Source organism: Hetaerina americana, unplaced genomic scaffold (assembly GCF_022747635.1).
Source record: "Hetaerina americana unplaced genomic scaffold, ioHetAmer1.1.p SCAF_9, whole genome shotgun sequence".
Taxonomy (NCBI): domain Eukaryota; kingdom Metazoa; phylum Arthropoda; class Insecta; order Odonata; family Calopterygidae; genus Hetaerina; species Hetaerina americana.
In genome coordinates, this window is record NW_027287538.1 from 3571144 (window position 1) to 3589875 (window position 18732).

The 18732-nt window shown below is 39.3% G+C and overlaps 1 protein-coding gene across 1 annotated transcript in view; it reads left to right on the forward strand.

The window, feature by feature from the left end:
• The window catches only part of LOC139698999 (mucin-19-like), an 88290-nt gene that overhangs the window by 18953 nt on the left and 50605 nt on the right, over positions 1-18732 (forward strand). Inside the window, exons 7-11 of the mRNA XM_071597993.1 lie at positions 786-1150; positions 4164-4506; positions 6185-6279; positions 7013-7816; positions 17666-17777. Coding sequence (XP_071454094.1) covers positions 786-1150; positions 4164-4506; positions 6185-6279; positions 7013-7816; positions 17666-17777 — 1719 coding nt within the window. The remainder of the gene's footprint in view (positions 1-785; positions 1151-4163; positions 4507-6184; positions 6280-7012; positions 7817-17665; positions 17778-18732) is intronic.

Here is an 18732-nt window from a genome sequence, read left to right on the forward strand (position 1 = left end):
TGTGGGTGGAAATATTTTTATGGGCTAATTATCTGCAGCATTTATGGGATAGGAAGTTTGCAGGAAGACTGAGATCAGTGTTGGTTCCTATTTTAGAGGAGGTTAAGGTTACTTCATGTGAGGATTACGTAACAGCACGTTAAATATCCCACGCAGATAGATTCATTCTGAGGATCATCAAGGAGAGGATGGAGAGCAAGGCAAATGATAACTTGGGGGATGATTAATTTGGGTTCAGGAAGGGTGAGGAGAGAATGATTAGATAGGAATGGGAAGAACTGGAGATGGTAATGAAAGTTTGAGGACTATTCATTTAATCATTCCATGATCAAGCTTTAGTTTGCCAGTCAGCCAGGGAGTTGAAAGCATTGCAATGGAGACATCTGCATGAACACTTATGGGGCAGGGAGAAGATTTAGATGGAATTGGATCGATCTGCGGGTCAAGAATGTGGAATGGCATGCCAGCCATTTCTTCCTGTTGCGCATCCTCATCGTATCAAATGTCAGCGAAAATTCAATTTTATTCTTTTTTTATATGGCATCAACGTGCTGGAACATATTTTACAAAGTCAATATCAATCCTTTTGTAATGAATAGGTTAAAAATTATTTTTCCATAGATAAGATAAAAGAAAATAATGACTGAGTAAAATTTATTCAGTTGATACTGAAATAAAAGAATAGTGGTGAATGTTCTTTTTGTTTTCTAAGGTGTGTTAATAAACTAATTCTATGGTTGAAGGGTAAATTGCAACAAGAGAAATTCTTGCTTTCCTCTTATTAGACGGATCGTGGCACAGATCCCATGGAACAAGAGTCAACTTCCACCAGTCCGGGTTGTTCGAACCAGGGCCCCAGCCCCTCCCAGCCCTCAAACGTGGATGGGGCCAACTCGCTCAGCGGTTTAGACTCCCTAAGGGCCAATCTGCGGCGTTTTCGGCAGCCCAACTTCATCCACCTGCCTGGGTGTCATCAGAGGGGGAGGTCGGGCGTGACACGAGTCTCGAGCCAATCGAATGCGGAAGTGGGGAGGAGTGAGGGCAGGGGGGAGGAGGGTGCTCCGGCCAGCAGAGAGGGCACGGGCCATGCGACCCCGACGGCACGTGGAGACTTTCTCTTGAGGATGATGCATTTGCCTAACACATCCAGGTCGGTGCTCAAACCAATCCCTTCCAAGCTTTCTTTTGCTAACTGCATTGGCTAGAAACCAAATGAAAAACTAATGAAATCTAATGGTTTTCCCAAATCTCTCGCCCTCTTCCTGCATGCCCTAGACCCCAAACAGTCTTCTCTCTCTCAACCCCCTACCTCCTCTAGTCCCCATTGTCCACTTGTGGCAAATCTCACCGCAACCATTCCTGCATTTTGGTTCAAATGTGGAATTGCTAAGCCTGAATGTTGCCTTGTTAATAATACTCTGTTTATGTATGCATATTATTATTGTAGGTAATTGACAGGCTAAGGTAGGTTTCGGATGGACCCTACTACAAAATATTTCTTCTGCTTTATCCTCCTATACTTCCTTCCTCCTTTCATTCTGTCAGCATCCCTATTCTATTCCTGTCCCTTCCTTGCTTTCCTGACATTCTGCCCTGTATCACAGTCTTCAGTATCCTGCCAACGCTGCCAATCTAACGCCCTTTGTCCTCTTCTCCTGCCTCCTTAGAATTTCTCCCAACAAACCATTCTCCTCCCCTCTCACCGTACATAGCACTTCCTCCTTTGTTTTTCTCTTTATCCACTTCACCTTCTCCATCCTTCCCACATTTCAAAAGCCTCCAATCTATGTCTATCCTCCTGCTTCAATGACCATGTTTCCAATCAGTAAATAACTATGCTCCATATCAACGTTTTAACGAGCCTTTCCGTAACATCCTTACTCAACGTCCCTGTCATCAACTCCCTCCACCTTGTGAAAGCCTCTTTACCTAACGTAATTCTTCTCCTTACATCCCTACTGCATTGGCCATTTTGGTCCAAACACTACCGAGATACATAAACTGCTGCAGTTTTTGCCCTCCTATTTTAACATGTAACTTAGCCACATGGGAAAACCGGATAACCTATGTTTGATTTGCATTTATTCTCATCCCATAGCTATGGCACTGAATTTCCAACTAACTCAGCAATGCTTGCAATCCCTTGGCTGACTCACAGACTAGAGCATGATCATCAGCAAACATAATTGATTTTACTAATTTTCCTCATGACTTTCATTCCTATCTCCAGTTCTTCCCATGCCTCTTTAATCATTTGCTCCATGTATACATTAAAGAGCACAGGCGATAATGGGGAACACTTGCTTACTCCTCTTCCAAACACTGCCCATCCGGACTCTCCGTCCGCCACTCGTACCCAATTCACTCATTCCAAATTTACTCATATTAAAAGTTTTTCAAATTTACAAAACAGGTAAATACATCCAGATTGTATTTTATGTTCCTCTTTTTTACTGCCCTCATTGCTGCATTGGCATCATGCATTCCCCTCCCCTTCCTAAACCCAAACTGATCATCCCCTAAGTAATCATTTGCCCTGCTCTCCATCCTCTCGTTGATGATCCTAAGAATGAAGTTAGCTGTGTGTGAAATCAAACTTGTTCTGTAGTCCTCACATGATGTAGTCTTTACCTTTTTCGGAATAGGAACTAAAACTGATCTCACAAGATTCCTTCCTCTTAGTTACTAAGAATCAGTTCATATAGACTCTTCCTCCCACATTTTCCCAAACCTTTTAGTAGTTCAGCGGAAATGTTGTTTATTTGATTTCTTCTACCTTAAAGGCCTTCCTTTCTACCTTTGATTTCTTCTACCTTTCTATCTCATTGTCGAGTATGCCTAGACCTAAGCCATCTTCATCTGCAATATATTCTCTTTATATGTCTAAGTTCTTTACCGAACGATTCTTCTATTTATTCCTTCCATCTCTCTTGGATCATTCCTGGTTCCATTAGTATTTTCCCAGACTTATCTCTAACAGTCAACACAGATTAAGTTTTCTTGGGTCTTCCATGTTGGCCGATGTTTTGATACTTTACCGATGCATCCTCCTCCGGGCACATGAGTGGGCCTATCATCTAGTGAGCCTATAACTCACCTAGTAAGCATATCACTCATCTGCCCCAAGAACAATGCACGAGTCGAGCATTGAAACGTTGGCCAGCATGGAACCTCTGGTCCGGTGGGATATCCGAGATATAGTCATCAAGCAGATTCTTCAGGTAAGCACCAGATCTTCCTTGTTAACACAGATTGTCCCTTCTTACTTCACATTAGTGTTTTAACCTTCTTATATAGCATAACAATTCCACCATATTTCTGTAAACTTTTCATATTCTCACGCTGCATCTTCCACTGTGCTGATTTTGCTCTATTTGTTGCCCCTTCTATTTCCTTCTGTCATCATCTTTCTAATTATTTAATCCGTGATCCATGGCTTCTCTGTCATTTTCCCGTTAACAGTTCCTATAGTGTCTTTCGTGGCTTTCAATATCCCTTTTTTGATATATTTCCATTTTTCATCTGTAGTACTCAGCTCTTTTCCCTCATCCATGATTTTCTCTACAGCCTGCATATTCTTTTTCCTTGTCAATCCATTTAATGCTTCTACGTTCCATTTTCTAACCCGCCGCCCCTGCCTTATCTTTTTGAAATGGAGGGTACATTTCATAACAATTAAATTTTGGTCAGAGTCCACATCTGCTCCTGGGAAACGTGCAAATTTATCACATAATACTTAACCTGTGATTAACCAGAATAAAATCTAACTGATTCCTGTCTGAGTCACCTGGCATTTTCCATGTATACCTGCGTCTTTTGTGGTGTCTAAACCAAGTGTTGGTGATGACTAACCCCTGTCTCCTGCAGAACTCAACTGCTCTCTCCCTGCGGTCATTCCTTGTACGTAAACCATAGTCCCCCACCTCATCACCATCTCTTCCTTTGCCTACCGTCACATTGCAATCCCTCACCTTAATCAAACGTATCCTTGGAGGAACACACGCTCTTATGCCCTCTAACTGATCGGATACCATAGCATCTTCTTCCTCCTTATGAATGCTTTCTATCCATCCAGCATGGCTCTTTTCCTCCTCCCCCTCCTTTTCTGCCTATAATTCTCCCTCCACCACTGCTCTTAATTGTTGAAAATATTTATTTCACAGACTTTGCAGAATAAGAGGTATGCCAACAACTTACGCTCCCCCCACCTCATCAGCAGCCGCCCCTGCCAGCCCCTCAAATTCTGAAGCATCTGCTCCCAGCATGCCTTCATCTGGCTCACGACCATTTGCCTCCGTCCGCTCTGCCTTTCGTCCTCGGCTCACGTCCCTGCGTCCACCCGAGCAGGCCGCACTTGACCTGCGAGTGAGATCATCCCACGCAACCACAGAGACCACAAATTCCACATCCACTTTTTCTACCTCCCTTCGATCAGCGTTTCAGCCTAGGACTTCTGCCAGCCGAAGCAGTGGCGTAACAACAAGAGGAAGCTCATCTGGGCGGCAGGTTGGACCTAATGTCAGGGGCAATATCAAATTCATTTATGGTGGAACCTTGCAATAAGAGCAAGATCTGTTCCGCGGCCTTTCTTGTAAAACAAAACACTCGTTGGTTGGATAATTTTTTTCATTATAAAGTAACGTACAATACGATAATGCATTACATGATGAAAAAAGTAATTTTTGTGTAAGATTTATTCATAGAAAATTACATGGACATTGTTTAGGATCGTGGTTCACGGTTTAGTTTTCTTCTATCGGGGAATGAAACCACCAGGAATGCAAATTCCATTTGTAGTTTACAAAAAAGAATTGAAATAATTAAGGTTTTTATTTATGATACATTAATAATTCATTGGTACGAGAAACCCGTTGAGAGACATTTTTTTGCTGACTCGTCAAATTGTTTTGAAAATGCAACATGGCATTATCATTTTGTAATTTTGAAGTGTGCATAGCCAGTCTGATTGGAATGATGCTTCTCAATATACGATGCAGCAGAGAATTATGGCCTTCATCTCTTCCTCTATCACAGAATGAACTGACCTGGAAAACCCACTGGATTTGTTGAACAAAAAACAAACTAAAATAATTAGTTGATTATCTGTGACACATACCTAATTCATTTTTCCTTGGTAACTGCCAAGATGCATTTCTTTACAATGCTGCAATAATTCAACAGAGCATGATCATCGTATAAACTAGTAGTGTGCGTAACTACTTCCATGTTAGGGTGATGCCTCTTAATGTACATTGCAGCAGTTTCCCATGCTTTGTGCATTATTCCTGTTGTGCTAGGTGATTGTTGTGTTCAGCTTTTCCTTTTCCTCTAGGATGGTACAAATCGTTGATGTTGACCGATTGTATGTGCGTGATAGATCAGCTACCCTGACACCTCCTCCTCGCTTATCAATGATTTCACTTCTCATTGCCACAGTTATTTTTATTCTCTTTTCACTCTCTTCTTGCACCTTTTTATATTTGGGGACATTTTTAAAACTAATCATAAAATTTTATTAAACTGTGCACGAAAGTCACAAGAAACATGCCTGAACACAAGTTTGGACAATTTTGTGTTCGCAAGCAATGCTACGATACCAGTGGAACTTGGGCTAAACGTAAACAATTGCCATCAGAATCAATCCCTGAATTCCACTCGCTAGGTCACTCATTATGTGAAATGTTGCTCGCGTGAAGTGAGTTATTCTTGGACACAATAATTTTGCTCGTCATGAGAATTACTCGCTAAGGAGCTCGTTAAGCGAGGTTCCACTGTATATGGTTTTGAATTTTTTAAAGAAGTTTTATTAAACATCTCCCAATGCATTGAACTTTCGCCTTGTGTTTGTTTTCTACTTTTAAGTAATTATTTAAGCAATTTCAGTGCATGCTCAAATTCACAAATTGTGTTGGAATTTAAAAACAAATGTGAAATTCATGAGAATTTCATCTAAATAGTCGCATTATCTTTCCATTTCATGGCACAAATCTTTTACCGGCAGACTGAGGTTGTGAGTTTTACTAATACTCAAATAAATAAATATCCCCCACATTGTAGCAATGCACCGATGTCTGTATCTTTTGTCCCAATTCTCATGCCACCCATCCGATGTCCTGTATCTGATGTTCTACACATCATGATTGTATCGTAATTCTATGTCCATCTTCTCTCTTTGCTACGACAGGGGAGTAGGTTCTCCTTACCTCCAGCAGATGTCAGCGTTCGCTTTGGTATTCAGCTTCTCAGCAGGCACATAGACAATATGCAACAGCTGTGCAGGTTAGTAATGAAACCTATGAAGAATACCTTTGTTTGTGCCAATTTATTAAGTATTTGTAGCTACAGCTTTTTCATGACCTAATATTAGTTGCATCTCTGATACAACTTACCTTTGACCTATCAGAAACATTGAGCAAGGAATACCTATAGTCCCTGGTAAATTATAGTATTCAATTGCAATGAAACAGAAAAATTTAAAAGTGTGAACATTTTCATGCTCTGAAAATGTATGAATGAATATGCAGAATCCGTGATTCATTTCTTTAGTGACGAACATTTTTTCTTCATGGATTGACATTTTGTAGACTGCTATTGATACATGGCATTAATGATAACAAAACTGTTCGTTCATTATACTCATACGCCTGAGCATTCACTCTCTGTTTTCCTGGTAATTTGCACAGGTATTAATGTATGGTTTACATGCAAGCTGCATTAAAGTGTTATCTGTTCTATCGGAATCTTTTATATAGACTATAAGAGAGTGTAAAATTGAACATTTTTGGGAAATTCAGGATACAATTGATGTAACCAAAATGGTTGAAAAACTGAAGACTGGAGATTTATGATCTATTCCAAAGAAACCTATTGAGAAGAAGAAATTCATGATTGAACTAATAGAAGTTAATTTTAAGATCGTATTGACTTAATTTCAAAACTGCATTATCCCGACATGGTAATTCAAACAGAACAGTATCTTTGATAAACAAATGCATTTTCTTTCCCCCTTCAGGGCAAGATTGGAAATTCTACAGCTGCAGCAAATCCGTCGAATGTGGGAGGATTTGCAGAGGCAAATAGGCTCCCTCCATGCCGCGGTTCGCGATGGGAGTGGTGCTCCCGGGCCACCCCCTTCCCCGGCTCCCTCTGCTTCCTCCCCCCGGCTCTCCCCTTCCCCACCCCACACTCCCCCTCCCTCCAGTTCCTCCCCACCCCCTCGGCCCTCCCGACCCAACCTCCTTCCCCCCTCCCCACCACCCGTCCCGCCCCCGCCCCTCTCCTCCCCTTCCTCCGGGGAGGACGAAGGGGCCGAGCCCTCGCCAGACCCACGGGCTGAGGATGAAGAGGAGGGCCTTCGCGTCCGGGAGCTGATGGAATTGGCGAGGATAAGTGGGGGTGAGGAGCCTGATGGACCCAGCGTGGGGGGGAGTGCTGCGGATGGCCCGAGTGATGCCGGTGGCAATGCAGGTGGTGGTGGTGGTGTCTCTTCGGGTGCTATGGCCTCACCGTTCAGAGATCGACCAGGAAATCAGACATCGCGAAAGAGGGCAAGGATACCATCTCGGTTCCCGGAGCCTGGTCCGAGTCGACGGCTCAGGTTGGTGGCACGAATGTCCACTGGATCAAGGCCAACCAATCGCGGTAGGCCAATGCAGTATCCTTCGACCATGCTTGGGTTCATCCAGCTAAGGCCTCAAAGGAGGCAAGATCTGAGGCTGTTGAGGTGCGGGCCTCCGTACCTCTATTTGCAGCGGTTGCCAGAAGAAGTGGTTTCAGCTGCCCGCCACCCGAGGCAGCCGAGGTTGGATCAAGAGGGGTAAATATTGCAGTTGAAAAAGTCGTGATTTGGTTGGAGCAAGGTTACTGTCGAGCTTGTTAAATGTGTCTTTAGTGCATGCGCCAGAAATGCATTGATTCAATTTGTGAGTGAGCAAGTGCCCATCGTGTGGGCTGAGTTGATCGCAAAAGTACCATAAATGTAGAAATGGTATTAGTTATTCTAACTACCAGCTGTGAACACTGGAAAGAAGCAATAGGAATTGGATTAAAAGGATGAATTTTCAATCAGTGGGTATACATGTGTGCACATTACATTGACTAGATCAATGTAAATGTGAAATCATATGAAACACTACTTTGTATGTGGTGAGCTGGATCTAGAGCCTTTCAGGACTTTCACGAAGCCTTTTAAGTTTTGAAGACAGATTTCTCTTTGCGGCTGCCAAGTATATGCCATGTAACCTCAGTGGTAATGTAGTAGAGACAGTAATCCAGGAGGATCCTGTTATCCACATTGTTCCTAATCAAAGCTATGAAGGTCGAAGGTAAGAGTCATTAGAAATGGTCGGTGCACTCCAGCGCAGAGAGAGATATCTCGTGCTCAAGTGCACCCTAACAGAAACCCCTGCAGCCAATTTCTGAAGAATCTTTACCTTGTCTCTTCCTCCACGGTCTCTTTTACTGCCAGCCTTCTTTATTTATATTTTGGCGAGAACAATCCTTTAACAATAAAAAAGAAAGGCAAAAACACATTTTAGTTCAACAATTATAAAAAGCATTTACCTATGGGTACAATCTACTTAAAGATACATACTTGTTATTGAGAATTAAAATATAATTTAGAATTTAATAAGAATCTTAATTTGCAATGAATGAAAGATATTTTCAGATGGTATACATGTACGCATTCATACCTAGTTAATTAATTAATGTAGGCAAAATATCGATATTACATGATATTCAAATTTTAAAAAGTGGAAACAGAACGTAAGAAAAATAGTATTTGTTACGGGGTGGACGATGGTGCAAAATGATAAATGTTAGTAGTAGTCATTGAATAGACCTTGTGGCATCGGTTAAGGAAATATACCTAATGGCCATTGAGGACATCTTATTTTGACATGTACAGAAATCCACGCAGCAGTAATTAGCATTCTAAAATTCTTCAGGTATTTTGAATGAAATGTATCATAATATGTAATAACAGGGATCCTGGTGAGATAGAAAATAGGTGGTTATAATCAAAACTATAGGGCCTATCTCGTAATCTGGCTCATAGGCGAGTAGTGAGTGTAATTCTGTACACGATATTGAGTTTGAAAGAGTGCTTCGTACCTTGTATAATGTGAAGATACTCTGAAAAATATTGCTCTTGGTGGAGTTCTTAAGGAGTCAATCTTGTCATGCTGTAAGTTATAAAGACAAGTTGTGTTATTCGTTTTTCTTTGTTTATTGAGGAGGGAAGATTTAGTAGAGGTAACAATTCATGATAGCTCCAAAGATCTTGGTGAAAATTGAATATCGAATGCTATGTTGTGCACAAATTTTCTTTGAACACGTTCGATTGTATGAATATGGAGTTTGAAGTAAGCTGATAAAACAGTATGGCAATATCCACAGAGTGACCTTACTAATGAGATGAACAGAACTTTAAATGGCTCTATGTGATTAAAGTTTTTACAGTATCAGAAGATAAATGCAAGCAATCTATATGCTTTAGATTGAATATAGTTAAAATGTTCATGGAATGTTGACTTTAAACCAAATATAACTCCTATATCATTGGTGCTATGGTAAAAATTGCTTTAATTTTTGCTGCCAGAAGATCCCAAAATCATTAAATACATAGTAATAATAATAATGCATTTATTTGTCCATTGATTTGGTGCATATTCACACACAAATATAAGAAACGTCAGAGATAAACTTAACAATTTTAGAAAAAATACTATATGTGTATATACATACATACAAATCCCACAGTTTCAGTCAATTCAGCTAATTATTCTCATATTCATAACTCATGCAATTCATTATATATATTCCCATGTTCAGCCATGGAACTGACCAACATAATCAATAAATTCCCTAACAAATTTAGTCCTGGATTAGATGACATCTCAGGGATTGTCATGAAAAGGTCGTTTATTGCTATTAAGGATCAGCTGCTGTTCTTAATTAATGAATCCCTAAAAACTGGAATTTTCCCAAGCCCTCTTAAATCAGCAAAAATTGTGCCAATATACAAAGGGAAAGGTTGCAAAATGGCAATGAATTCTTATAGACCAATATCCCTGTTCAACCAGTTTTGGAAAATATTTGAAATAGTTTTTTATTAACGTCTTGTATCATATCTTGAGACATATAACCTATTATCCACATCTTAACATGGATTTAGAAAAACAAGGTCCACTACAACAGCCACGTATCACATGGTGAATCGAATACTTTCAGGATTGGATAATAGAACTGAAACTTTAGGATTATTTTTTGATTTCAGTAAAGCTTTTGACTTAGTCAATCATCAGTTACTCCTATGTAAACTGAAATGCTATGGTACAAGAGGCACACCCAACAAATGGATTGAATCCTATCTAAGTGAACAGCATCAGCAACTGGAGTTCTCAAGAAATGGCTCCAAATTTGTTTCTCTTAATAGAGAAGTAACACTGGGTGTTCCCCGGGGTTATTTACTAGGCCCTATTTTATTTTTAATTTATATCAATGATCTCCCAGACAAGCTTAAGTTCATTAAGGGGATAGACCCAATACTGTATGCTGATGATACAAATATCATTGTGTCAGCCTCCTCGGTTGACAGAAAGAGCAGCCGAAGTAGCTCAGATTTTCAATGCATGGTGTCTTCATAACTTTCTAAAACCCAATATAAATAAGTCCAGCCTGATTTATTTTACTAATAAAAAGAAAGTGTCCTCTGCAATCTCAGTAGATGTAGAAGGCGTGAGCATTCCCCAAAATTCCAATACCCAATTCCTGGGAGTAATCCTGCAGAAAAACATGTCTTGGGAGGAACATATTTTCAAATTACGGTGCAAGTTAAGCTCCCTATGCTTCCTCATTAGAAATATTAGATATTCTGTAAATTTAGAGGTCCTTCTATCCATTTACTATGGTGAATTTTATTCTCGTGTTACTTTTAGTATCCTCTTCTGGGGTTCCTCTCCCCATGTGGGCATAATCTTCAAAATCCAAAAGGGGATTATACGTATTATGAGCAATGATCCTTGCAATGCACCAGGTAAACCTCTCTTCAAAAGACTTGGTTAATTACCAGTACCTTGCATATATACATTTAATGTCATCTTACATGCAAAGGGTAATATTTCCCAGTACAAGTCCAACCACAATTACCATAGTCATTGTACAAGGACCTGCACCAACCATTTGTCAGGACACACAATACTGCTCATGGGCCCAAAGCAATGGGCTTAAGGTTATTCAATTAACTTCCCCATGAAATCAAATATGAAACAAAAGTACCTGTTTTCAAGAAAAAGCTGTTTTACCTTTTAAAAAATAATATGTTCTATTCTGTAAATGAATACCTGGAATTGTCGCTATGCATCAATTCTGGCTTAACCAATTAATATGTAATTATACTAGTGTATTGGTATGTATATTCATATATTGTCTCTCTTTAAAAATTGTGAAATTTATATCTGACGTGTCCTATGTTTCCGTATGTATGAATATGCACCAAATCTCCGTTCAACTAAATGTATTATTATTATTATGTATACATGCCAATACCCTGCTATATTTACATATTATTCGGTTAAGTCAGAATGGATGTGTAGGGACAATTCCAGAAAGTCACTTACAGAATAGAGCGTATTATTTCTTAATAGGTTGAACTGCTTTGCCTTGAAAACAGGTTCTTTTGTTTCATATTTGATTTCATGGGGAAGTTAATTGAATAACCTTAAGCCCATTACTTGGACCAATGTAAATGTATTGTGTGTTATGACAAATGGCTGGTGTAGGTCATTGCAGGTCGGAAATGAAAAAAATAATAAATCTGTGATATAATAGAAATTTTATTTCGATATGACCTGTGTTTTGACATTCAACGTCATCTTCAGGCTGGTATAAAAATTCTGTAAGTGACGATGAACGTCGAAACCTGGGTCGTTACGTAATAAAATTTCTGTTGAATCACGAAGTTACTGTTTTTTTTTATTTCCAATGTGAATCGATTCCATAAAGTTACACCAGAAACAATATTGCAGGTGACTATGGTAATCGCGGTTGGATCTGTGCCAAGAAATATTACCCTTTTCTTGCAGATGACATTAAATATACATATTTTGCTGCTACTGGATCCTGCTAATAAACCAAGTCTTTTAAATAGAGGTTTACATGGTGCACTGCCAGGAGCATTGCTCATAATACGTCTTTTGGATTTTAAAGATTATGCCCACATGGGGAGAGGAACCCCAGAAGAGGATACTGAAAGTAACACGAGAATAAAATTCACCATAGTAAATGGATAGAAGGACCTCTAAATTTACAGAATATCTAATATTTCTAATGAGGAAGCATAGGGAGCATAACTTTCTACGTAATTTGAAAATGTGTTCCTCCCAAGACATGTTTTTCTGCAGGATTACTCCCAGGAATTGGGTATTGGAATTTTGGGGAATGCTCACGCCTTCTACATCTACTGAGATTGCAGAGGACACTTTCTTTTTATTAGTAAAATAAATCAGGCTGGACTTATTTATATTGGGTTTTAGGAAGTTATGAAGACACCATGCATTGAAAATCTGAGCTACTTCGGCTGCTCTTTCTGTCAACCGAGGAGGCTGACACAATGATATTTGTATCATCAGCATACAGTATTGGGTCTATCCCCTTAATGAACTTAAGCTTGTTTGGGAGATCATTGATATAAATTAAAAATAAAATAGGACCAAGGAGAGAACCCTGGGGAACACCCAGTGTTACTTCTCTATTAAGAGAAACAAATTTGGAGCCATTTCTTGAGAACTCCAGTTGCTGATGCTGTTCACTTAGATAGGATTCAATCCATTTGTTGGGTGTGCCTCTTGTACCATAGCATTTCAGTTTACATAGGAGTAACTGATGATTGACTAAGTCAAAAGCTTTACTGAAATCAAAAAATAATCCTAAAGTTTGTTCTATTTTCCTAACCGAAAGGTATTATACTCATCATGTGATATGTGGCTGTTATAATGGATCTTGCTTTTGTAAAACTATGTTGAGATGTGAAGAATAGGTTGTGTGTTTCAAGATATGATACTAGATGATGATAGAAAACAATTAAAAATAGTTGCCCCAATTGGTTCAACCGGGATATTGGTCTATAAGAATTCATTGCCATTTTGCGACCTTTGCCTTTGTATGCATATTGACACTATTTGGCTGAATTAAGAGGGCTTGGGAAAATTCCAATTCTTAGGGATTGTTTCGTTAAGAATAACCTTAAATTTAATTAAATGATATTTTTATGACTATCCCTGGGGTGCCATCTAATTCAGGACTTAATTATTTTGGGAAATAATTGTTTATGTTGGTCTAATAGATGTAATGAATTGCATGTGTTAAAAATATGAGAATGATTCTAGCTGAATTGACTGAAACGGTGGGATTTTGATGGGATAGGTAGAAATCATTTAGAATGGAGGCCAATTTAGACTAATCTGGGATAGAATTTTCAGCAGAGTCATGCAGTTGAAGATCTTGATGTAAATTATGCGTCCCTATGGATACGTCAATAGTTTTCCATATTTCTTTAGATTAATTGCCTGTATTGATTAGTCCATGGTGGTTGAAAGATTTTCAAGCAAACCGTATGGTTTGGCAATAACTTTTCTTGAGCACTGAATACTACCTTGATCAAAAAGTTCCCGGAATAACCACCGTGTGGCGCTCCCATCGTTCCGATTTGAGTTCTGTTTTTTTTGTTAAATTGGTACATCTGTTGTTGATATTCCCTTTAAATCTTAGTGTCATAACTTGACATTTGCAAAAGTTACGTAGCCAAGAGTACATCTATCTCTGTGTGTGTTGGCGATTTTTTACAATTTCAGAAATGGATTTAAATTTGCAACAACGAACGTGTATTAAATTTTGCGGGAAAAACGGATTTAGTGGCGCACGGACGTTGGAAATGTTGGAAAAGTGTTTCGGCAACGATTCTCTAAAAAAAACGGTCGTTTACCAGTGGCACGAGCGGTTCAGAAGTGGTCGTGAGTCAATCGAAGATGATGAACGCAGTGGCAGACCATCGACATCGAAAGTCGGTGAAAAAATTGATAAAGTAAAAGAAATGTTGGTCAATAACCGCAAATTAACCATCAGAGAAATAGCGGAGGACTTGAACATTGCCTATGGATCCGCCCAAGACATTGTGGTTAATGATTTGGGTTTCCGTCGAGAAGCAGCAAAGTTGGTGCCAAAAGACCTCAATTTCATGCAAAAAAGAGACCGTGTTGACGTCGCAAAAGACATGATTTGCGAGGCTGAATCCGATCCCACATTCATCAAAAGGATCATTACTGGAGACGAGACGTGGGTTTATGAGTACGACACGCAATCCAGACATCAGGCAAGTGAATGGCGTTCACCAAATGAGCCGAGACCAAAAAAACCACGTCGTTTTCAGTCAAAAAAGAAGGCAATGCTGACGGTTTTCATGGATTACAACGGTGTAGTGCATCATGAATTTTTGCCAGAAGGCCAGACAGTAAACAAAGAGTATTATTTGGGCGTTATGAGACGTTTGCGTGAAGCAATTCGCCGAAAGAGACCAGAAATGTGGGCAGAAAACTCGTGGATTTTGCACCATGATAACGCACCGTCGCACAGTGCTATCATTATTCGTAATTTTTTGACGAAAAATGCAACAAATACCATCCAACAGCCACCGAATTCACCTGATTTGGCTCCCTGTGACTTCTTTCTGTTCAATCGAGTTAAAAAACCATTACGGGGAACGCGTTTTAGCAGCCGAGAGGAAGTAATGGAAAAATCGCAGGAAGCACTGATGGACATACCGAAAACCGACCGTAACTTTTGCAAATGTCAAGTTATGACACTAAGATTTAAAGGGAATATCAACAACAGATGTACCAATTTAACAAAAAAAAACAGAACTCAAATCGGAACGATGGGAGCGCCACACGGTGGTTATTCCGGGAACTTTTTGATCAAGGTAGTATTCCTGAAGGTCAGCTGGATTTGATTTGTTTTTGTAATACACAGCAGCATCTTTCTTTATCTTTGAAAGCCAGCGAGTTTCATCTGAGACCTCTCTGACTTTTGTGTTTAACCAATTAGCTTTTGTTTTTTGTATTTTTCTGGACAAGGGAAAAACAGATATCAAAGTGGTGTACGTCGGTGGAATAGAAATATTCAAAGCTTTCATGAAAGGGCTTCAAGCAAAACGAATTGGACTACTCATGGGAATTTAATAAGTCACAAAAGGGGATCATATTCTGATCAGAGAAATACCATTTGTAGTATTTTTTTACTTTCTTTGGATATAGACACAGCAATTGCAGAAATAAGTGGATAGTGATCTGATAGGTGGGCATTAATGGTATTTGTTTGTACTAGTTCAAGGTCGATATTAGTCAATACATTATCTAAAACTGTTTGAGAACTAGCACTCACTCTAGTAGGTTCACTGTTGGTTGCATTGATGTTCGATGAATCTAGTAAATTCATGTATTCCTTTTAAGCTTTAGAATTGTGTATAAAATTGCAATTGAAGTCCCGTGTAATTACTCTACAAGGGTCGTGGATTGACCTATGGATTATTTCTAAGGTTTGGTAAGGGAAGCACAGAAGTCACTCTTAGGCGAAAGATAAATAGACAGTAAATAAAAAACGGTAATATCCACTTTGAAGCAAGAAACACAGGATTCAAGTGATTGTTCTTCATTGAGAAATTCATATGAGAAACCAATTGGAGTAGTAGTAGTATTTTAGGGGAGGCGACCGACTGCTGATGTCATTTGTGCCACAAGGGATAGACAGGAAAGGATGAAGGATGGTGAGAAACCCGGCGTCGGCATTAGCCTACTCTTTACGAAAGGCGCCAAGGGGTCCGCAGTTTAACGTCTTGTCCGACGGACGGCATACTCACTCAAAGTGCCCTCCACAAAGCACCTCAAGTAGGGATCGAGATACCTCTGAAAAATTATTCAACACCGCCGGGATTTGAACCCGGGCCCTCTGGGTGGGAAGCCAGTACGTTAGCTCCCACACCATCTCGATCCCCCGACCAATTGGAATATGGGAAAAACATTCAGAAAGTAGGGTGAAAACATCTCCATTTTTGTTTACTGATTGGCAAAAAGCACTAGCGATAGCATACCCAGGCCCATGAAGAGTATCAAGTTCACTTGCATTAAACCCATGTTTGTTAAAACAGATCACGTGGGGTTTGTTCTCGTTTACTAAAACCTCAAGGTCCAGTAATTTACTGTATATGCACTGAATGTTTATGTGCAAGAACTTCATGTAACATGTTATTGTTCCAGTGTTGGTTGCAGGTAGGGCTTCAAAAAAGAAAGAGTAATATATGGAGTTGCACAAAATCACTGGGAAATAATTAAAGCGCTTAATTGAAATGCATTGAAAATATTTACTAATTTTCAGTATTCAGTGGATCAAATGAATTATTTTTCATGTACCAAATGATTTATTCATGATGTCTCAAATATACGGCTGGAATATTGTTATTATTTTGGACCATATTAATTGGAATTTGCTGGTGAATTATATTTTGGCAGAGTGCAGTGGCATCTCATGAAGCCTTAATGAGTTGCCTGCTCTGCACAGCCGGACTTCGTCTGGATATGTGGGAGTCCGGATGGACCAGGCCCAAAATAGCAAGCGAGAATTAATGTGCTTTAAATTGTATTGGAATTGATTTGAACATTTGAAATAAGTTAATTTTATAAAGAAAGGATTGATATATTTATTGAAGAACTTGGCTTGCATGATTGCATATCCGTTAATTCTTTGACATGTAGCATATCATCTCTATGTGTTATAATAATATTTAGGAATTTTTCACTCTGTCTGTGCAACCCTACCTTACTGCAAGGTCTAGAAATTCCTTTCTCCTGATTCATAAGAGACTTCTGCCCTACTTGAATGTTTTGAGACACACCTTCACTCAATTTTCAATTCAATTTCATGGCTCATTTTAGGAATATGTCATGTTTATTGCGATTATGGAATACAATACAAATTGTATACATATTGAGGGTTCCTGCATATGCTTTTACCCCTCTTTCATCTACGGATACATTTATTGTGCCATTTTACCATTGTCGCTTTGGTATTAGTTATGGTTTGTTTATGATTTACTTGCTGAACTATAGGCACACTGTTACATTAAAGATCCAATTTTATTTTGACTGATTATATCATTGTACATTTATAACATTTCTTTCTATTTATTTCTCCACTTATTGCTAATTACTTATAGTTAATACTTATTGCTTAATACGTGTGCATTGCTCGTTATAATTAAAAAAAAATTAAATATCTAAACTGTGGTTATAGTTGTAGCATATATAGTCTTGAATAATTTGCATATTCATATTTGTTTATCCTCTTTGGATATCATTTATTATCACAGTTTTTCTTCTTTACAATTCTCTAAGTACAATTGTCTTTACTTTGTCTTATACCCTTAAATCTGAGGTCTTTCATTTTCACTCCAAATGTTATATTCCTGGCCCTAGTGTCGTAGTCATTAGGACTCTATCCTTCTTCTCGGCGCTTGTCGATGTCGTAAATCAATTTATTTAGTTTATCATACATGTGGTCAGGGTTGATCTGTCTGCTTTAGAGCTAACTTAACGTGATGCGTGTTTTGTTTCAGGACCTCATGGCAGCCAGAGGCAGACGCAGCCAATGAAAGTATAGCAGTTGCAGAGGAAAGTGGTGTATCTGCAGAGCAGAATGCTGAAGAAGTTCCTTCTGCCTCAGCCCAGGTTGGTCATTTCCTCTAAATTCGTAGAAGTAATAGAATGATTTCTTACCGGTGTAAAAGTCCCTCGCCCCTGTAATGGCCATTAGCATTGCCCTTTAAATGTTGGTTCTTGCCCTTGGCATCAGAATAAGTGAGGGAACAGAGAAAGAGCTTAAATGGAAGACGAGGGCTCAAGGCAGCGTGGGTGCCTTTGCGAGGGTGTGGGAAGCGCACTGGAGTGACTGTTGCATAGCTCTAGTTTTTTTTCTAATATCAAGTGTACAGCTGGAATATTGATTGAAATATTATTATTTTCCACCATATTCATAGGAGCTCACAAGCTAAGCTTATTTTGTGGTGGTGGGCAGTGGTGCTGCTTCTTGAAACCCCCTTGATAAAACTCCCACAGTCCATGGTCAGAATCAGCCCGAATAATGTGGGAGTACCGATTAGCCAGGTTTCAGGTCCGAGTATTCATAATCAGATACAGTCCCAGCAATGAAATGTTCATTAACATGATGGCACATATGATATCGATAACGTAACATCTCTTCTACATAATATCCCACAAGCCACTGCAGAGGCATGTGGCAGGGGGTGTTAGGTCACCACCGTAAAAGAGAATAAAACCACATGCAAAAGCTACTTATTCATTCAAACGTATGCCCAAAGAGGTTTGTATATTATTATTATTAGGTAATCTACCGGTCGGGGTAGGTTTTTGGATGGACACAACTAAATACATATATATTAATTTAAAAACCTTCTCTAACCACAGGTATGCAAATACATGTATTATCAACCAACACACACATGCACCTATAAATTTAGTAAAAATCAAGCAGGCAGCGGAGGCGTCCCCTATCCCAACTGGGAGAGACGAGGTATGGAAGGAGAAACTGGAAAACAACCAAAGCAGGGCCATTAATACCGTAACGATCACTGCATCCTTTAGCAGCAGTCCCATGTCTTCAGGG